Source organism: Phyllostomus discolor, chromosome 2, assembly GCF_004126475.2.
Source record: "Phyllostomus discolor isolate MPI-MPIP mPhyDis1 chromosome 2, mPhyDis1.pri.v3, whole genome shotgun sequence".
Taxonomy (NCBI): domain Eukaryota; kingdom Metazoa; phylum Chordata; class Mammalia; order Chiroptera; family Phyllostomidae; genus Phyllostomus; species Phyllostomus discolor.
This window is the reverse complement of record NC_040904.2, coordinates 200991212-201013995: the sequence shown is the minus strand read 5'-3', so window position 1 is coordinate 201013995 and position 22784 is coordinate 200991212. Positions and strand designations below refer to the sequence as shown.

Here is a 22784-nt window from a genome sequence, read left to right as displayed (position 1 = left end):
TATTATTTAAGAGCACTTTCCAGCCTTGCAATAAGAGCTCTGTGAATACCTTAAACTCTGTTTTGGTGAGAGAGCCAAGGTAACAATCATCAACACTGACTCTTTTGGAAGGCCCCAGCATGTGGGTGGGATTTCTTTCTGGTTTAGGTTTATGTGACCTTGTAAAAGCACAGAATTCATATGAAATGATTGTTAACCCACGATTTTGCAGTATTAGCAGAAAGAAAAAAGTGAAAAAGTCAGAAAGAGCAAATTGTACGGCGAATGAAAGTGATTTGTTCTGCAGACACATCATGGTTTATAGGTCCAGAAATGCAAATCTTGCTCTCTTGGTGGCTGAAGACCATGGCAGCAAGGGCAATGGATGGAGAGACTTAGTAATTTGAACATTTTACATTTTTCCAGAAGAGACTGAGAAGGAAGTTCCAGGGAAAAGCTAAGTGGACCCATGGTCTGTGAATACCCCCAAAGCACACACAGCCATCATTAAATAAAAGCAAAGGCAGGCTCACCCACGCTCTCCGTACCTGACTTGGCAGTGATCCAGAGTAATGACGCCATACAAAAAGACAAATAGTCCAATGAAGGCCGCTGGGAAGAGCATGCCGGTGTACCAGCCCAACCAGGCAAAATACAACCCAATCTTCTCTCCAAAGTACCGCCTGTGTGAGACACAACAGCCTTACAAGTTACAGTGCAGTGTGGAAAGGTAGGTATTGTAACACTCTTCTCAGTCTTTGACTTTGTAGTGGCTTTGCAGCCATAGATGTGGAGACAAAGTAAGCCAAGAGAATGGACCATGTGACTGAATCTAAGCTCTGTATCAGGAATGGGATGAACCCTTTTATAGGAAAACAACATATCCAAGCTTGCTCTGAGAAAATGGAATGAACCCAAACCCATTCAGAAAGATATAATACTGTTATGAATATAAAACCAGAATTTGAAGACCTGGTGCCAATATCTCATTTTTGCCATTTCTTAGTGTGTGTTTGTTTGTAATGTATGTATTATCATTATGTATTTCTTTAAAAAATAAGAAACCAAGTTATTATTAAAAACTTTAAATATCCCTTTCAGAAGGTGAAGGGATTGTTCAGAGAACACGTATGAATGACCCATGGATGTGGACCACAGTGTGGGGATGGACTATGGGGTTGGGGGGCTGGGTGGAGAAGGGCAAAGGGGGGAAACTGGGGCAACTGTGATAGCATAAACAATAAAATATTTAAAAAATAAATATCTCTTTCAGTAATTTGTTGCTTCACCAGATGTTTACAGTGCTAGAATCACAAGATACTGGGAAGAAAACAAACTCTAATTACTAAGATTCAACATGAATATGAGGTATGTCTGGAAGAAGTCCATCCATTGTTAATATAACAAGAATGGTTTGCACAACATCGATGTAACCTGGCAGCCAAGGAGAGTGGACTGGAATGTGCATGTGTGAACAATGACGACTTCACTGTACTAGTCAGTGGGGGCAGTAGACCCCAGTTGAGTAAGCATGTGTACTGTGTGGCTGTCACATTCAAAATGACTGAGTAAATGGAACAATGAATCTGCATCAAATTTTGCATTAAGCTTGAACATTCCTCCATGGAAACTATTTGGATGATTGAGAAGTACACAGCTATGGGCAACTGGTGATTGGCAGCTTCATTATGACAGTGTGCCTGCTCGTGCATTACATCTTTTGCAGAGTTTTTTGGCAAAACGTCAAATTACCCAGGTGACTCAACCCCCCTCAAGTCCAGATTTGGCGTCCTGTGACTTCTGGCTTTTCCCAAAACTAAACTCACCTTTGAGAGGGAGGAGATTTCAGATTGTCAATGAGATTCAGGAAAATACAATGGAGCAGGTTATGGAGATTGGGAGAACTGTGTGAGGTCTCAAAGTGCCTAGTTTGAAGGGGACTGAGGCATCATTGTTTTATGTACAATGTTTCTTGTATCTTATATCTTCTTCAATAAATATCTCTTTCATATTACATGGCTGGATACCTTTTAGACAGACCTCCTAGATACTTAGAACAACTTTCCCTTTTAAGGGATGACTTATAACAGGCTTCAATACCTACCTCTTTAATTTTTTTTCTGAGGCTAACCAGGCTGCCTAGTGCCCTGTGGTCTGTGAAGTTTGAAAGTGTTTAGGACATTCCTTGGTTTTTCTTTTCTTGACTAAACATCAATAATACGATCAACTTGCATTGATATAAGAATACAAACCAAATTGTGCTTTCTGTGCCTTTCAACTGCTACACTTCATCAGTTAGAAGGTAATTATTTCTTAGCCCAATGTACGAATATTCTAATTAGCTTTTTTATTCTCGTTCTAAACATGTGTTATTGACCATCTGTTTCTACATACCAACTACTTCTTTCCTTCCAGAATGTCCAGTGGCTCCTAAGAACATGGGGTTATTTATTTATCCCTCATCCACGGTGTCTTGATAGAAACTTTTCACTCCCAGAAGACTTTCCCAACATGCCTTTATATACCCATATATCTATTTATTCATTCAACAGATAAAAAAATATCTACTATGTACCAAATACTGTGCTAGGTGCTGAGAATACATTGGTAAGAAAAGTAAGCTTGGTTCTTGCTCCTAGAAAGCTTGTTAGGTAACAGAGGAGACTCTTGTAGATCAATTAAAGAGGTAAGTTTATCATTATAATACAAAACAGAGAAAAGAGCTAACAAGGAGAGAAATACAATTCAGTCAGCCTATATAGTGAGGCCATTTGGCCACCCAGGTCAGGGGAGCCTTCTTTGAGAAGGAAACTATTGCGCTAATGCATGAAAGTTAGCTAGGTGGGGTTGATGCCAAGACAGAGTTTCCAGCAGAGAATACAGTTTGGACAAAGATCCTGTGGCAGGAGGGACCAAGTGCAATAAGGGTGGTGTGACTGCAGCATTGAGAACAACAGGTGGGCATGAAGTAGGTTGGTGCTGGGCCTCCATGGATCTTGCAGAACATGCTAAGCACACTGATCTTTGTCCTGAGAGAAATGGAAACTCATGAGAAAGTTTTAACAATCCAGGGACAGGGTCAGATTCACATTCCCAAACAGTCACTCTGCCTGCAGGAAGAGTATGGGCTGGGATGGGCCTGAGTGGGAAAAGGGAGACCAAGCAGGGGACAACAGTGTTAGTCTAGGTGACAGGGGGAAGAAGCAGTATAGTGGAGGAGATGGCGGGTGTGGCCAGACTGGAGAGAGATGGAGCGAGCAACATCTTTAGGACAAGCACTATTTTAGAGACCCAATTCCCTAGATGCCCCACTATTTCTCTCTACTCAAACCTTGCCTGCACTTTTCCTCTCCCTTCCCTTTGGCCAACACCAGCCCCACTGCCCTTCCAGGACTCAGCCCTGCAGAGCCTTCCACAGAGGTGCTGGCCCCCGCCCATCCTTCCCACGTTTCTGAGTTACCGTAAAACTCACCACCTCCATCAGGCATTTTACCTAATTGTGCATGGTCTTGTATTATTTTATACTTGTCTCAAGCATGCAGGGTCTGTGTCCCTGAGGAAATCAAGAGGTTCTCAAAGCCAGAGACTGTAGCTTCTGTGTGTCTTTGCCAATAGTACTTAGCATCGTACTAGAAACACAATGGGCAGTTAATTAATACTCACTGATGAACTGCAAAGTCTTAATCAAAACACTGTCATGAATGAGATGTTTTGCCTGCAGCAACTTCCTGTAATATTTAATCAATATGATACTATAATATGAAACTGAGGCGGGAAGAGAATTTGCTTTTATTTCGCTCCCCCCACTGTTTTATCATGTATTGGAACTAGTCAAAGGAAAATAATTTCCTCTCAGAAAATATTTTCCACTCACACAAATCACCTGGATCATTTATTTTACCAATACAAAGGAGGGAACACAATTCATCAATGCCCTTGAGTCAACAGGAGTAAACACTTGGAAACAAGAGCTCTGGCAGGAAGAATGACTACCCAGGGAGATGAAACATAAAGTGAGTTGTCTCGTTCATTTCTTCTGGGCTCATGTTTTGAGAGCCTCTGTAAAAGTGAAACAAACCCAGCTAGTCTAGGAAATGAGACATGACTTTCTCTTTAATAAGAAATCTGTGAGGTGTGGATTGTTGCTATAACCAGTCTCTAAATAAATAATGAGATGCCAGAGTAGAACCCTGCCATGGCAGAAAGTTGGGCATACATGGACCCTTAAAAATACATTTTCACTTCACAATTGTCATCAGCTACTGCTGGGACTATATCCTAAGAACCCTGAAACACCAATCCAAAAGAACCTATGCTCCCCAATGTTCATAGCAGCACAATTTATAATAGCCAAGTGCTGGAAGCAACCTAAGTGCCCATTAGTAAATGAATGGATAAAAAACTATGGTACATTTACAAAATGGAATTCTATGCAGCAGAAAGAAAGGAGGAGCTCCTACCCTTTGCAACAGCATGGATGGAACTGGAGAGCATTGTGCTAAGTGAAACAAGCCAGGCGATGAGGGACAAATACCATATGATCCCACCTTTAAGTGGAACCCAACCAACAAAACAAACAAGCAAGCAAAATATAGCCAGAGACATTGAAATGAAGAAAATTTTGACAGTAACCAGAGGAAAGGTGGGAGAGGATAATGGGGGGAAGGGTTTCCAGGAACAACTATAAAGGACACATAGACAAAACCAAAGTGGAGGTGGAAGCAAGGGAGGGAGGGAGGAATGTCTGGGGTGGGGGGAAGTGCTGGGGGGTAAATGCAAACAACTGTACTTGAACAACAATAAAGTAATTTTTAAAAAGTCTTAAAAGCTGATAGACTCTCTTACCTGCAGTATTAAAACAATCTTTAAAGGTTTTTGGTTTCAAATGAAAATTAAAATAAACCTGAAATGTATTAGAATGACAGATCCTCATATGTCTTACTAACATCATAGTAACTAATATTCCATTTGTCACTAATATGTGTAAGTAATGTCACCTCTCTACAATTGTCACTAATGTTGATAAGTCACACAGGTGACCTGCTCCGTGTGGAGTTTCATGGAGATCTGGCTAATCTCACAGGCCCCTTCCTAAGGCCTTTTTGGAGGAAACAGCATCCTCATCAGAGGGAGTTCGGGTTTCCCACCATGGCCCATGTGCTCTGAGAGCTGCCCTCTTGGGAGGAAGCCAGATTCCAGTAAGAACCGTGCACCTCCGACCGTTTCCTCTTGTCCCAGCAGACAGCCTGGCCTAATCCCTCTGTGCAAGCTTTTTATATGCGCCGCTGGTTAAAAACTCACCTTACGAGATCCAAAGGCTGGTATTTATACCACACGCCCCAGGAGGCCCAGCACTCATAGAGCAGGTGTCGGTGGTTTTCGGCTCCATGGGTTCTAATGGAGTTTTTGCTTCTGTAACTTCCCTGGGATAAAAACACCATGGCCAGTGAGGCAATACCCACACAAGCCACAAGGAAAGTTAATAGTTATACAGGTCTCCTATGGCAAGAGCAATAGAGGTGATATGAGGCAAAAATGGATCCGTACTATGGAAGGGAAAGACGTTTGATTAGTTACTCTGGTCATTATCTCATTGATGATCCTGTGCAGGAAGAAGCACGTGGCTGCTAGAATCAGGCAGGTTCCTGCTGAGTTCAGATTTGGTTCTGCTGCTTCTTGGCTGGGAGACCGTCAACTCTCTGAGCCTTGGACTCCTAGTTCATAACGGAACTGATAATGTCTGTCTGTCTCATTGGGTTTCTTCTGAGGTTTAAGTGAATAACATGTCTCGCTAGGAGGCCATGCCCCGCACGGAGCAGTTCTCTTTCTCACATGTGTCAAGAGCACTTGGTAAATGGCCATAGCGGTGACCTTGCCACATGGCCTTATCTATGAGAAAACACTGGAATGTAAAAGCTGGCAGTCCCCTCAAAATTAGAAAATTTCACAACTAATTTGACCTCCTCACTGAGGAAAGGAGGAGACCAAGGCCAGAGGGGAGGTGTTTTCTGAGTCCAGCAAATGGCAACGCTGGTTTCACAAACAGAAAATGAACTTCCTAGAGGTGAAGTAATCACTGGGAAGTCCTTTCAACCCGAGAAGCCCCTTTTAGTGGAAAGTAAACGGGGCCAAGAGACCAGAAACTCGGGGGTCAAGTCTCAGCTGAACCATCAACTCCCCGTGTGACGAGAGGTGGGCTAACCCTTCCCTAAACCTCTCAATTCCTTTACATTTCAAGCATGAAACAAGGACACCAATGTCTGCCCTCCGTGTCCCTGAACATTGTTGTGAGGTTAAACAATACAATCAAGTTAACTTGAGAGTAAAAGAGTAAAAAGAACAATTAATTATGTGATTTCAGCGACCATTATTAATTTGGATGTTCTCTTATAAAATACGGGGCTTTATCAAGATATGAAAACCACAGAGAAACCCTTGTGTTACTCTGTAAGGTTTCACAAGTGATCTCCTCCGACACCCTCATGCCTGCCACCCACTCACCCACGCAGGAGCATCTGCCCACCTACCAACTGCCCTCCCCCTGGAGAAGGACTGGGCAGGGGGAGGGTGCAGTACTCACTGACACTTTTTTTTGGCAATGCCAACTAATAACTAACTACAAGAAGCCATGTGACCTTTTGGTGGGAAATTTGTCTTTCGAGCTGAGAAACACCTGTGTGTGGCTCTGGCAGGCAGGAGGGAAGGGGGAACTGGATGAAACAAGGTGGAAAGATCTGCCAGAGAACATATATGGAAGGGAACCCCCAAACCCAGAATTTATAAAAATGTGTGTTCTTATTCTTACATGTTTAAACTTCAGTCATCTTCAAAGTGCTCTCCATCTGATGCAAGACACCTACCAAGAGGTTTTTCCCACTGCTCAAAGCAGCTTTTGAACTTGCTGATTTTTATGCCTTTTAGTGCTTCTGTCGTTTTTTTTGTTTCACTTCTTCCACATCAGCAAAATGTTTCCCTTTGGAAACTTTTTTAATCCAGGGAAACAAAAACAAAGTCACCTGGGGTGATCCTGGGTGAATAGGGAGGGTGGGGCACAAGGCTCATGCCGCTTTTGGTGAAAAACTGCTGAACACTCACTCAATGTGCTTGTAAATCACCCATCATGAAATGGGGAAATACACTGAAAGTCTTAAAAAAAAATTTCACTGAAGCCAAATGCAGTCTCTCACAATAATGCCAGCTGGTACACTGATACAGATGGGTTCCTGGAATGCTCGTTTAGCAGGGGGGGGGGGGGGGGGGCTGTACTAGAAGGGCCCGCCCTCTGGGAGATAATTCTGTTTTTTTATGTTCCTCCTTGTATGTGTGACCCTTAGACACAGACCACAGTATGGTGATGGCCAGAGGGAAGGAGGCGAAGGTGGATAAAGGGGAGGAATGGGGACACCTATAATAGTGTCAACAATAAAAATAAAATTAAAAAAAGTAACCAAACCCAAATATACATTTAAAATAAATACAGAAAGCCATAAGGGTGGGGGAACTCTTTGTGTCAAAATGTTTGCTTCTGTGATACTAAAAGGATCATTCCAAAATTGTTTCATGGCAGACTGTAAATAAGGTCTCAGATCAAAGCTACTAGTTTTGTTAATGAATAAAGTTTTAAAAATTCTAAATCACCTCTCACATCCTCATGGAGTTTGCAATCAAGGGAAGAAACATTGTTCGCCAAAGGAAAAGAGTGGCCATTTGGTGACGGTTGGAATTCTCCTCTAAAGTTTATCAGCGAACTGTTCACATTACTTCTAGTAGAAGATGGTTGCAAACATCCCTAAGAGTAGCTTTCCCCTGGCTAGTTTGTGATGTTCTAGAGCGCATGCACCATGATGTTCATCCTTGTATTCTCTTTCATACGGTGACCAGTATAGGTTAGGGGTCCAATACTATGAAAAAGACAATAACCTCTTGCCAATAATGAAAAATCCATGTGTAGAGAGAATTCTGGGTGAAATACCCTAAGATCTATTGGGGAAATGGAATTAAGAGTAATTACAGTTACATTTACAAAAGCCTTAGAATAGGACAAAGAGCATGTAGTAAATAAGAAAATAAAGAAGGAAAAAGATAAATGCATTTAAAAAATCAGAATGTATGTATCTTAAAAGAGCAATGATAAGTACAATAGTATTCATTTCCCTTTGTCACCCTTTGGTTACCAGAGACCTTGCAAAATGGCTTCCTCCCACTCTTCAAAGAATAACTATACATTCCTTTGTTGCAGAGACTATACCCTTCAGGAACATTTCCCCCCTGGGTCCACTGCCTCATGCAAGTTTTCAATGCCTCATTAATTTTATGACTTGGAGTCCCTCAGCTATTCCTCTGAATGCACGCTGAGTGACTCCTGGTTCAAGAATTCTTGCAATTACATAAAAAGACACACAGATATAAGCCACCCTGTGCTGGGTCACACGGCAAGTAGGCCTAATCACCTACTGTACACAATAAATTCACTCTGAACAAATGTCATATCAACAAACTCAACTAATGACAATCCCCCGAAGCGGATTTAAGAACAAGAAATTGACACGGAAGGAGAAAAGGCAGGACAATACCTCATGCAGAGGGAAGGCAGCTTCATAGGAGCCATTGGTAAGCAAACGATTCAGACCTGAAACAGCAGAAAAGTCCAATTCGAGTTAATACAGAGTTTCAGCCCTTACAATGTTCAAAACTGGTGTAAGGGTGGTACTTTTTGGAGAAAACCATCTAGGTTTTCAAAAGCGATGGAAACCCACTCTTGGGAACACCAGCAGTTTAGAAAGAGAGTTGCTATCTGCTAGGAAACTGGAATCTAGAGTTGGGAATTTTCCAACAGACAACAAGAAAGTGCACCTAGTACAGTGCTTGGCCTGGAGACTGGAACGTGCTGAGAGTAGTGGACACGTTTATCACATCAAAATAAACCCCCCCACAAGATTTTCCACCAGGAGCCCCTCTATTTTTATCCAGAAGCTTCAAAGATGGACACATCTAATTTCCCTACATTGGATGAGTGGTGTGACTTTGGAAAAGTCCTCTTGTCCTCAGGCCTCAATCTTCTCACCTATGATATGGGGAAGGGGTGCTGAACTATGTGGATATATATTTTTGAAACAGCTTTACTGAGGTAAGTGACATATAATAAACAGCATATGTTTAAAACATGCAATTTGAGAAGTTGTGACTTGTATACATCCCGGAAACCATCAGCACAATCAAGAGAGGAAACCTATCCATCACCCCCAAAGTTGTGTTGTGCCACTGTGTAATCTCCCTCTCCTCTCTGTGCCCCCTCCAAGGCAAACGCTCATCTGCTTCCTGTCACTATCAGTTAGCTCGCATTACTAGAGTTTTACATAGATAGAATCACAGCACTTCTTTAACTCAGCATAATTATTTTGAGGTTCATTTCTTTTTATTGCTAAGTACTATTACATCATATGGATGTATAATTATTTGTTTATCTAGTCCCCTCATGAGAGACATTTGAGTGGTTTCCAATCTTGAGCTATTACCAAAAAAATGCTGCTATGAGCATCTGTGTATGAGTCTTTGTATGGATATCTGCTTTCATGTCTTCTGGGTAAATAGAAGTAGAACAGCTAGATGACATGATGGATGTACATTTAACTTTTTGAGAAAATGCCACACTGTTTTCTGATGTGTTTGCACTTTACACTTCCATCAGCAGCACACGAGAATTCAAGTTCCTGCACATCCTTGCCAATACTTGGTATGGTCAGTCTTCAATTTCAGCCCTTCTAGTAGGCGTGCAGTAGTAGCTCATGATTTCAGTTTGCATTTCCCTAATGAATAATGATGTTAAAATCTTCTCATGCACCAATTTACCATCAGTATATCTTCTCTTGTGAAATGTCTGTCTAAATCTTATGCCCATTAAACTGCTATTATTGAGTTAGGAGTGTTCTTTATATGTAGCTATCTATGAGAGAAGCCTAGTAGCGTCTCTTTTCATTTTCTTAAAAATATATTTCAAAAAGCAGAAGTTTTAATTTTGTGAAGTCCAATTTAGCCATTTCTCTCCTTTTATGAATGTGCCTTTCGTATTATATTTAAGAATTCCCTAGCTCAAGGTCACAAAATTTCCTCCTAGAATTTTTATAGTTTTAGGTTTTCATTTAGATCTATGATCCATTTGAGTTAACTTTTGTATATGGGCTCAGGTTCATTACATGGGTATAAATTGTTCTAGCACCATTTGTTGAAAAAACAATCTTTTATCCACTGAATTTCCTCTGAGCCTTTGTCAAAAATCAGTTGTCCATATGTGTGTGGTTTCATTTCTTGATTATCTATTCTGTTCCACGTACCTGCCTTCACACCAACATAATATACTCTTTCTCACTGTAAATTTGTAATAATGCTCGAAATCAGGTAGCTAATACCTTTAACTTGCCATTTGTGTTCTTTTTCAAAGTTATTTTGGCTCTCCCAGATTTCTTCACTTCCTTCGTAATTTTTAAATGTTTGCAAATTCCCCACTTCCCCAACACACACTCTGGGAGTTTGATTGAGATTGCGATGAATCCATAGATTGAATTAGGGATAATTGGTATGTTAACAATATTAAGTTTTCTGATCCATGAACAGGATATATATCTGAATTTATTTAGATTTACAATTAATCAGTGTAAATTGTAGTTTTCAATGGACACATCTTTCATATCTCTTGTCAGTTGAGTATTTCATGTTTTTGATGCTATTGTAAATGGTATTATCTTTAAAATTTCAGTTCCTTGCTGTTTGTTGTTGATTTGTAGACATACTACTGAGTTTTATATATCAATCTTATTTCTTGCAACAAGGCTAAACTCATTAATTTTACTAGTCTTTCAGTGGATTCCACTGGAGTTTCTATATAGATGGTCAAATCATCTGAGAATAAAAGCAGTTGTACTTCTTTTCCAGTTTGGATGTCTCATGCCTTTTCTCATCTTACTGCACAGGCTAGTAGAATGATGAATACAAGAGCAGACATACTTGAACTGTTCCTTATCTAAAGGGGAGAGCATTCAGTCTTTACCGTGAAATATAATATTAACTATAAGCATTTTACAGATGCACTTTATAAGGTTGAGGGAGTTCCTTTCCATTTGTAGTTTGTAGGACTTTGTCAAATGCTTTTTCTGTTCTGTAGAGATTATCAAATGGTTTTCCTTTTTTTTTTTTTTTACTTTGCTAACATGGTAAATCATATCAATTGACTTTCAAATACTAAGTCAGCCTTTCAGTCCTGGATAAACCCTAGTTGGCCATGATGTACTATACTTTTTATATATTATTGGGTTTTATTTGTTTATAACATTGTTTATAATGTTTGCATCCATATTCACAGAGGCTATAAATTTGTAATTTCTTAAATTATTGTCTTTGCCTGGTTTTGGTACCTGAGTAATACTACCCTCATAGAATAAGACGGAAGTACTTCCTACCCCTCAATGTGTGAAAGGCTCTTGTAGAACTGGTATGACTTCTTTCCTGAATGCCTGATAGAGCTCACCAGTGAAATAGTCTGGACCTGGAGTTTTCTTTGTGAGAAGTTTTTAAAATATAAATTTAATTTCTAATTATATACATGGAGAGACAGAGAGAGCCAGTCAAGTTATTTAACACTTTTCTTGTGTTTTTCCTGTTTTGATTATTTCAGGTGGGACAGAAAATCTTGTGTTTTTTACTCCATCTTGGCCAGCAGTGGAAGTTTAATGTGTTGACCTTTAAAGTTTTTTTTTTTTTCAAATAGAGATTTATGATACTCCCTGAAATGTACCTCAGAGAGGATAATTGTATGTCTCTCAAGTGGTTTATAAAGAAATACTCTCTACTATTAGATCATGATTAGAGTCCAGAGCCTGAGCCCAACTGGAAAGAGAAACATGCACTGATCTACTTTGTATTGATGGAGCATCAATGTTTAGGTCCATTTAATCACATTAACACAGGATTGTGATTTATGATGCTTGGCATTAACACTAAGTGTCCAAGAAAAGCATTTGGAATAACAGTATCCACAGGGCTTTGTATTTTGTCTAGCACACAGGAGACCCTCCATAAATACCTGTGAAATGAATGGATAAATGATGGCATAGAAAGCTTTGAGTTCCTGGAGTTTCTGTTGAGAATTCCCCATATCTCATTAATGATTTTCAAACATCCCAGATATTTTATATACATATATAAATGTGTGTGTGTGTGTGTGTGTGTATGCTTCATATGGACCCTGATGATGACCTTTATAAGTTTATCATAATGTATCCAAGTCCTACAAAGTAAGAAAGTAGTTAATATTTGAAGTCTATCAGTTTACTAACCTCCCCTCTGAGCACCAATTTTGAAAACACAAATCAACTTCAAGACTTATTTTATGTGTTTATATAAATCTCTGTTGCTCTATCAATTGCTGTATTTTGAAGATCGATTCCAGCAGGCTTGATTTCCACAGTTGTAATAAATTCAGAGGGAAGCTGAAAAACTTACATAGTGCTAGTTTACACTCCACTGAAATTCTCTTATGAATCATTTTTATAAATCAGTATTTTTTGTTACCTAATCAATACTGGCTTATACAAGATGCCACTTTCAGTAAGAGGTTCAGGCAGAAAATAACATTGGACAGATATTAATTCTGTCAACAAATTAATTTTTTTCCACTAGGCTTTCTCTTCTATTTATGAAACCAAAGATGACAATGAAACATCAGATTAACAGCATTTGTATGTAGTTTTACTTCATATTTTGTTAGCATAGTTCCTGATCCTGGGTTAATAGTTCATTCTGTAATTGGTTATTGCTAATTTTCCAGTTCATCATTACTTATTTTCAAAAGACTGGGGGTGCTTACATAGAATCCTCCGTTTTTCATCAAATGAGAGAACTATTAAGAAAAAAATCATTTCTTACTAGAAATGAGATTACACGTCCTGTGTTCCTTCAGCACACTTAAAACTCACTGTCTCTGCCCTTCTTTCATCTCCATGTTGACTAGTTGTAAAAATAGCTCACATTTTGAGGTGGAAAATTAAGCACAATAATTGCTATGTGGCCTTATTATACACAGTTTTTGACTGTAGAAGGATGCTATGGTTAGGCAGACATTGATCACATTAAAACATTTTCAGTTCAGTTCAACAGCACTTCTGCCATAAGCCAGAGACTGTGCTAGGCAATGATGAAACAAAGACAAATAAGGCAACTTATATACAATGAAGGAACTTATTATTTAGACTAGCAATTTTCTGCTGAAGATTCTCAACACACTAGTATGTCACAGTGAGTTATAAGGTGTGCTGCATGTTATAATACCAATATTAGAAAAGGCAATATTTTTTAAAGAACGATTTGCATTTTATGAGATAATCCAGAATAACACTGCCATAATCATTTCTCTCCCACTCACTCGTGTTCTAGTATGCTCATGAAACAATGTTAACTGAAAAAAAGAGTATGATAATAAAAATGAAGTGTAGCATATCCTGAGTTTGTTTTAAAAATCACATGGACAAATAGGGGATAAACATGAGAAAGTATTAATGTAATATTTAAAGTATTTAACACACCACAATGTTAATATTTGTCCACGTTAGGTGGTAGAATTTTCATAATGTCATTGAAAATACACAATTAAAGACAATACGAGGACAGTTGTGAGTGATTAGTTAGGAAACAAACACACGAAAAACAATTGCCACATGAATTCAGAGGAGGGACTCCGTCCCTGAAGCTAGACGGGGTGTGGAGGACCTGTGCCGAGGGCGTGTCTGAAGGGTGGGTGACTGCCTCAGAGAGCACCGGATGGGCGGCCCCACCGCACTGCTGAAGTTAAGCCAGATCTAAAGCAGGTCCATTTCACCATTCCCACCTACACTGACTCTCACGGAAAGCACCATTCCAGGTATACCCAGCTCTGGACTAAGTAACTGTCTGCTTCTGCCTATCGCATTTCAACTTATACCACCTGGGATCAAAGTAGACTCGGTAGCTTCACTGTACTCGTGACTCACACGGAGCTGCATTCAACTAAACCTCTCAAGCCTGTTCCTCTTCTGATGTTGAGCAACATTTCTCCCACAGGGCCAGGGACATGTAAGACTCTCTATTTACAAATTACCAAATGTCATCTTGTTAGATTTGGCCGAGATTCCCAGATCCCTGAGATCAGTGAGGCTCTTGACTCCGACGATGAACATATTTAATGCCTCCTTCCAGTCTCCACGCCACCCGAAAGCTTGCTGAGCAGGCTGTTTGGGCTAAGTGCCAGTTATCAGTGTATTGTCCCTTTGCTCCGAATATACTTAATTACCTGCTTTGCAATAATGGAGCTGGACCTTGTAAATGATTTCTCCTCTGCCAGATGGTACAATGTGAAGTGATGTTAGCAGAAGGCACTGGGGGGGCACTGGGGGGGCACTGGCGGAGGAAGGAGTTGGTCTTCCTGGTACCAGTATGCTCTCCTCAGCAGGCTTCTGCAATACGTGGCTCCTAGGGTACCCAGTGCCTGCAATGCACGGGCCCAGTGGCACATGGCACCTCCTTGTGCCATGGCAGGAGTCCCTTGAACAGCCTCAGAGTAGTACTGTTGATGCAACACCTCCAAACAAATGGCTTCCCTGGAACCCCTCCAGACAGCTTCTCCAGTACTGGAGGGGGCAGATTCCCAGAGGGTACATCTCACACAGCGCACCCAGCCAACGGCTCTGCTGCCCAGTACACCCCAGCTGCACCCCGTCCAACAGGGCCTGAGCCTCAGCTCTGCTGGGGGAGTCTTTCTACGGGTGGTGGTTGCTCCTAATACTTGTTCTCCCTCTGTTCCTTGGAGGTCTTCTTACTCATTACTAGCCAGCCCTCCATGACCTCAATCCCCTGCCACAGTTCATTTTTTTTCTATTAAGCTTTCCCTCTTCAATTATGTGGTATTTTCGTCTCTTGATTAGACCCTGACTGATAGAGGTCATTAATCAAGCTATTGACAAAAATGTTGCTGGGACAGAGATAAGGACAAAGCCACCCAGCTGTTCCTGATAATATAACGATCTGTTTAATAAGGCAGGATTTTGGTAATATGATATGGGAAAGTTCTCACAAAAATGTCCACAGTATAAATTGTGGAGGCTGTTTAATGGGGGAGGTGATTATCTGGAGAATTTACTTTCGTGTGACAGCTCGCGTGTCTGCACTTGCAGCTTCCTCCGCCCGGAATGCCCACCCCCTGACCCTCCATCTGCCCACACTGGCTCCCTCTGATTGTGTCTCAGTTCAAATTTCAGCTTCTCAGTGAAGCTTTCACTGACCATTCCATCTCAGCTTTATTGCACCCCCAGCCTTTCCCAGTCCATCTCTGAAACACCATCCATTTCAATTTCTTCATGTTATGTATTATATTCACTTCTTAATTGCCTGCTTTTAGCTCTTTCAACATAAGGTCCGGGAGAGACCTGAGCTCATCTCCCAACATCGAGCCCAGTGCCGGGCACATAGTGGGCATTCCACAGATATTTGTTGGCTTGAGAATTGGGAGCATTTCTCCATGACCTTACAGAGATGAAACATGCTATTTAAAAAAGGCATTGAAGGAAGCTGCTACAGTAAGATTTTACACTTGTGAGATATCCTTGAAGGGAAAAGTCAGAGGTTTCACAAATGAGAAACATTTCTAGAATGGATATGAACTTAATGAAACCAAAAGAAAAAAGTTGGTAATCCCCCCAAATCAAACGCAGCTTTTTATACTTAGACATGACTTACCAATTTTGTTTTTTCCTTCTTCATACTTTATTCTTTGTAAAATATGATGTACAATTCTACTTCTTGTGGCGTTGTTGAAGAAAGTGTCTTTGTTGTGTATGATGAAGCTGCACACACACATTGAAAACACAAGTTGAGGATTAACTGGAGGTGAGGAATCTAAGCTTGGGCATCATTTGGTGTCACTCATACAGAGGTGTCTTCAGTCAGTCACAGACAGGCTAAGTCTAAGACAGCATGAGAGAGCCCGGAGGTGACACCAGGGGCGGGAGGCTCACAAATCTCAGTAGTTTGGGTTCTCAGTTTCCTAAGCATTAACACCATTATGTCAGAAAAGAGTTAGAGCTATACAAAAATAAGAAACCTTAAAAGAAATTTATAGCAAGTCTAGGCCTCATATCTTATTTTTTCTCAGTATGATCATTAGGTAAATTCAAGTCAAAATGGATTTTGTCTTTATCTCCTGTTCTCTTTTCCCCCATCCTAATTTTTCCAGGAACTGTATTATCTGAGACCGGCGTGGGCGATGGACACAGGAGTTAGGTAATGAGCTCTTGTCAGGCTAAAGAGTGAGATGAGTATCTGAAAATCACCTCTGTCATGCCTGTCCCATAGTCTTTCCTGGATGAGAGCCTTCTTCTAAAGCATATACTTAAGATTGCTTTCTCTCTCAGCTAGCAGCCCACCCAGCCCCCACAGTTTTTCACAGGGTACACACACACACACACAGTAGGTGTTTCTATGCTACTGAGAGGTTTTCCAGGTGATAGACAGAGCTTCCTGGACCACAAAATTCAGCACGCAACAGCCATGTCTTCCTTTCCCAGGAATGTGTTAAGTGGCAGAATATTACAGATACTCTAAGTATTGTATAATTGTTTCATGAATTGTAAAACACTCAACAAACTTTTTTGGGGTGCTTTGTATGAGCTGGACACCACGCAAGGCACATCGACATGGGTAGCCATCAGCCTCAAAACACAACTCGGAAGCCACCTCTCCCAGCAAGTCTCCCCACTCCTGCCTTGAAAAGAATTCGGCACTGTCTCCTCTGAGCTTTGTCTTATCTTGCAAACACACTAATTTACTGAGCACTCTGGACTGTCATTCGTTTTCATTCATTCGCTCAGCAAATGTTTATTGAGGGCGCTCTGTAAGGTACTGATGATACAATGGTGAGTAAGACAGACAACTCTATCCCTGAGAGGCTTACAGGGTAGCACAGAAGATAAACCATACGGGAAACGAACATGAACCTAGGGCAAAGAGGGGCGGAGTCAACCTCCTTCTGCATGCCTTTCTCTCCCACAAGCCTGTGAGCTCATTCAGGACAAAAAGCCAAATCATCATAATTTCTGCAGCCCCAGGATGTAGTGAGTGCCTGGTATACCACTGAGGGTACAGATTCTTGAGTAGTAGCATGTGAGGGGCATGGGGATTTATGTTGGAAAATATTGCTATTAAGTGTTTTCCTTCAAGAAGATGGATTCTGAAGAATTGTTCAAATGATGGGAGGAAGAGCTAAAACTGGCTTAGAGAAAGGGTGGTTAGGAATGGGGTTTGGTTTGGGAACAGAATGGGAAGGTGAGTTCGGGATAACATACAAAGGAGAGGAAAGCCAGAGGATATGAAGACAAAATGTATGAAATCAAAATATGAAGACACATGAACTGACTCCTTAGAGAAGTATTTCCCTCTCACATGTATTCTTTCCCTGTTACCGAATATTGTTCTCAGAAGAAGGTAACCTGACTGGATGGATGAGCGAGACAGGCTATGTGGATAAATGAAGAAGTCACAGCATTGATCTTCCCTTTTCTCTAGGATTTTCTGAAAACATTTTATGTCATCAGAGAGGAAGAGAGGAAAACCAAGGGTTACCTCCAATGTGGTTCCCTTTTATTTTATCCTCCTCTGCTTTGTCACCTTGAGATAGACCATTACATTTTAATGCTAAATAAAGATGTCAGAAAGAAATAGATGACAGATAAAAAAAGCCCGTTCGGCTCACAATTTCAGAAGATAACTGTGAGTTGATAGACACAGCTACGCCTGACAAGATACTCGGGGCGAGAGCCTGTGTCCCTCCTCCAGCACCTGGGTTTCTGCTTCTTTCTCCTGTTTAGCACACTACATTTTGTGAGCTCATGTAATAGTTCTCTAAAATAAGCACCGTAGACAAGCTTCAAAACTGAGTTTCCTCTTCCTTACATGTACATTGTGTCTGGAGCCTGGAGAGTCTTCAGTGGGAACCAACATGCAGAGCCCGGGCCACGTGCTGTCTAAGCCTCCCAGATACATTAACCTGTTCAATCCTTACAACAACTCAGGTGTTAAGGACCTGAGAGCCTGGTTTTACAGGCGAAGAATCAGAGAGGTCAAGGAATGTGCCCCAAATCACCCAACTAATAAGAGTCAGAGCCAGGATTTGAATTCAAGCAGTCTGGCCCCACAGACTGCCCGCTTATCCATGCCACCCCCCCCTCCGCCTCCCTGGGACAGAACACCTCCTGGAGGTTGGCTCTTCTTGGGATCCGCCCCAGAGTGATTCTGCTTGGAATGCTCTCCTTGCTTCCAATCACCCTTTGAACCTCAGCTCAGGGCACATCCCCCTCTGGGTCTTCCCAACCCTACCACTCTCACCCTAAAATGTAATTTGGGGGAGCTTTAAACATGAAGGAAGCGGCTTTTTGCTCCAATATCACTCCTGCTTTCTCTTAAGACTTTGAAGTGAGATGGCCTCCATCTAAACCTGGCTTTGTCACATGCTATATGGTGTCTGGGCCAGCCCTCACTTCTCTGGGTGTCAGTTTCTTTGTCCGTGAAAGTGGGGATAGCACTGTGATCTCTCCTAGGGTTTCTGTAGAACCAGACGGGAAGACAAGCCCTGCTGAGCTCACTGTCTGGCAGTCAATAAGCTCTCTTAGCTGTCATCACTGCTGTCGCTCCTGTGACGTTCTACAGACCAGCAGCCTACGTGTCTGACTTCTCAGTCTGAGCTTCCTGTGGCAGGGGCCAGCCACGCTCATCTCCGTAGCCCAGCACTAACACAGGGCGTGGCACGTGACACGTCCTTAAAGTTGGCCCCAATGAGCAGACCTTTTGGAGAACACTAGCTAACACTGGAGGTTTCGGGACAATCTCATCACCTTATAACTTTGCCTCTACTCCTGCTTCCTGGACTTCTTTCCACTCACTGTGTCTTCCCAGATACCATTGGAACAATTCTCTGGTTCCAACCTTCCTGTAGGGTGTGGAGCACCTCATTTTATCTGTCACTCCTTCCAACTGGAGGGCTAAGAGAAGAATAGTGACAATTTCCCACATCATGGTTCCCACGCTTTTCTCCAGGGATGTCAAATTCATTTTCACCGGGGGCTGAATTAGCCTTGTGGTTGCCTTCAAAGGGCCAGATATAATTCCAACTTCTTAACAATTAAGGAGTAATAACATTTATACAGCCCTAAAATTATTTCAGCCCTTTGATGGCAACCGAGAGGCTGATGTGGCCCCCGGTGAAAATGAGTTTGACACCCCTGTCTTAGCCACTTAGCCAAAAGAGCTTTCTTCAACTGAAATCTCACACACACACGCGCGTGCGCACATGCACACACATATGATGAAAGCTGAGCTATTTTGGCAAACACAAGACTTGGTGCCCAGTCTCTGAGGCACCCAGGTGTCACACAGGCTTAGACACTCAGTTCTGTGTGCACACATTGCCAGTGGGGCAGCAAATCTGCACAAATTCTCTGAGGGCTACTTGACAAGGTCTATCGGAATTATGCACATACCCTCGTCACATATCTTCTGACCCAGCAATTTCTCTTTTTGGAATTTATTCTACAAATACACTCACCCCCATGCAAAGTGACAGATGTACAAGAATGTTCATTATGGCATGTGTTATAGCGGCAAAGGCCTGGAACTGACCTACATAATTCACCAGTGGGAGATAGGATAAATACATTATGGCACAAATTTCGATGAAATATTCTGCGGCTATGATTAAGGGTGCTCACTGTAGACATAAAAAAATCTCCAGGATACTACAGAGAAAAAAACAAGGTTCAGAACACTCACAGAGCTATTCATGTCCAAGAGGAAAACAAGCACAGTTACAGCTACACACAGGCTGACGTGTGTTTGCTTGTGTGTGCATAGTGATGGTGGGAGGGCGCACACACACATCTGGAAACACTGGTTGCTTCTGGCTGTGAAGGTGGGAAGAAGTTGCACTATACACACTCAAGAAATTTTTATCACACGTACTACCTATAAAAACAAACACACCTTTTAAAAATGTCATTTTAAAGGGAAAACGCAACTTCTGTTCTAGGTCTGTTCTCACCTTCCCGCTGAGGGGTGAGGAGGGGAAGACTGCTGAACTGGGGGAAGCGGATCGGCTCCGTGATCAAGGCTCTACACATACAATTCCTCCAGCTCCCTGGGAGGGGCGGTACTAGGCACCAAGTCACACAAGCAGCAGGTGGTGAGGAGGGATTCAAAAGCCATCTGTCTTGTTCCAAATCTTCCCATTTGCTTGCAAAACCAACTGCTGGGAACATGGGTCTGCCTGTGTGCACGTGTGTGTGTGAAGGGCACTTTCTAGATGCTTCCATATGGCCCTGTGAAGAAGGCCCTTTTCCCCTTACAGACCGCAGGGGCTATGCTGGCAGGGTTGGACCGCCCTGTTCCCAATTCCAGGGCCTGAGGGAACAAGCAGACCATGTGTTCCCCATTTCCCCAGAGGCCCACTGAATGTTCCAGAAATTGTCAGACTATATTACAGATAAGTTTTGCATTTCTTTCTTACTTGATCATTCTAAAAATCAGTTTATCATTATGTTTTCTGTGTGATACTGCTTTGGGGAAAATAAAGGCAATGAAGAGGCTTTTAAAACTTGGTTTAATACCCATATTATGGAATTTCTGAGACTGATAAAACAAACAAGTTTCTTCAAAGGTATGAAAATCTCCATGGTTTGAGCACCCACTTCTGTTGATCTGTCCTGTAAACTTCCATGGTTTAAATCAGTATTTTTTGGACTATAAGGCACGCCCCCCTCAATTTGGGAAGAATAATGGTTTTTAATGCTACTGTTCTGTTTACATTTACATTGGTGAAATATAATGTTATTTATGCTATTAAAATATTTTACCGCAGTTTTTGCCTCAAAATTTTTTTTCTATTTTCCTCCTCTAAAACCCAGGTGTGTCTTATGGTCCAAAAAATATGGTAGTATCTTTCTCAAGAGGCATCTGACTACCTATAGATGGTGCTGTACAGTTATTTTAGACTTACAGTCACACTGTTGACCTCTATCAATCTAAAATCCTAAGGCATATGGCAAGTAGGAAACAGAACCAGCTAACTAATCAAGGCATGTTCCTTGGCCTTAGAGTACAGCAGCTTGAAGAATTGCTCTGTATCTGGGACTACTATATGCTTCCTCCTCTCCATTGTGAATAGAAGCACTGTAATTATCCGGTGCTCGTTTCCCCACTGTCGGTTGGAAATGTATGGGGCAGTTAACTGGTCTTTTTCATCAACAGGTCTCTGGGTCAAGAAGAACCATACCTAAAGGACTGCTTCCAAAGATCCTCATCCCCACCTGAACCTGATGTTGGAACATGAGATCCCGGACTCACTTGAGCCTGATGCCATATTGGGATGAGACCACTGGGGATTCTGTAATGGGAATGACTATATTTTCTTTGTGGGAGAAATGTAAATTATGGCCAGAGAGGAAGCTGTGGTGGATTGCCACAAATGGCCACAATTCTTCCTGTCCCTGGACACACAGTACTCTGTGAATTTCTTAACTTCCTCCATCAACTTCTAGAGTCTGTCTCTCCACTTCTTGAATGTGAGTGGGATTTGTGATGGGCTTTAATCAACAGAATGTGGCAGAAGTGTTGTTTGTGAGAGCTCTGAGCCTAGGCCCAAGCTCCGTAGTTTCTCCTCTTGCCTGCTCGAAATTCTGCCCCAAGGCCACCAAGGTAAAGAAGCCTGGAAATAAATATTTCAGGAAACTTTCTGAATTAGATTTTAAATAGAGATTTCTTTTTTAACATGGAGAAGCAAAGCTGATACAGTTAACCATCACTTAAATTATGTCCTCAAATTAATGAAAATCTAAGTAGGAAGAAAGCAACCAGTTATTTTGTTATGTGACAAGACCTATTTCAAGAGTTTTGGGGGCTTTGGGTAACTGCAGTGCAATAACTAACTGCTTATCTCAAGTATACTCGACTGTTCAGGAAAGATTTTCAAGTCTCATTTTAGGATTAAGGTGATAAGCTCCTGGAATATAAAGCAATATAAGACTTTTTTTTCTTATTTCAATGGTCATTTCTAATTGTACTTCATGATATCATCTCTGCTATTTGAATGTCGAATACAAACTAAGAAATATTTCCTCTTGAGAATTCCAGGTAAAGATGGAAAATTAAACACGTGTATTCAATTTTCCTCTCTCTCAAAACCCCATGAAAGTAAGAGTAGAGTGTGTCTGTGTTTAAATAAAGGTATAAATCCTCAAGGAAGAAAGATAGCAAAGAACAACAGCAACCAAATGTTGAAATGTGAAAAGTAGGTAAGTGATAACAGAATTAGGGGACCAGAAAAAGCTGAATCCTAAACCAGCTTGGGAAAAAAAAAACCAAGAACAATCATATTTATGCTGCAAAACTGTCATAAAACTTTAGAACTGGGGTACCAGTGACCTCCAGAAGTAGGACAAATGGGACTAAAATGGGTACTGGTTAAAAGCTGTTTAGGAAGATGCCAGATGCCCATATCCTCACCTGGACTCTACCAGACAAATGGAGGTTTGATTTTGTTTAGTTTTGTTTTGCTTTGTTTTTAATAGAGTAATGAAGTTTCTGAACTGAAAGACAGCAGGCGTGGTTACTGGTAGAGGTACCATAGCAAAAACTGAAGGATCAATTGCATCCTGGAAGCTGAGACTCCCAGCTGTCTTCATCCCCTCAGGCTCCAGAATATTGGCAGCCAGACCTTGACTTTCCAGGCAGAAGACCAG

General features: G+C 41.4%; 1 protein-coding gene across 8 annotated transcripts in view; it reads right to left on the bottom strand.

The window, feature by feature from the left end:
- Nucleotides 1-22784, bottom strand: part of ANO4 (anoctamin 4) — a 341656-nt gene that overhangs the window by 55780 nt on the left and 263092 nt on the right. For all 8 annotated transcript variants that reach the window (XM_036019465.1, XM_036019462.1, XM_036019463.1 and 5 more), the window contains 4 exons: nucleotides 15739-15845; nucleotides 8553-8608; nucleotides 5281-5402; nucleotides 528-662 (listed from right to left, as the gene is read on the bottom strand). In XM_036019465.1, coding sequence (XP_035875358.1) covers nucleotides 528-662; nucleotides 5281-5402; nucleotides 8553-8608; nucleotides 15739-15845 — 420 coding nt within the window. The remainder of the gene's footprint in view (nucleotides 1-527; nucleotides 663-5280; nucleotides 5403-8552; nucleotides 8609-15738; nucleotides 15846-22784) is intronic.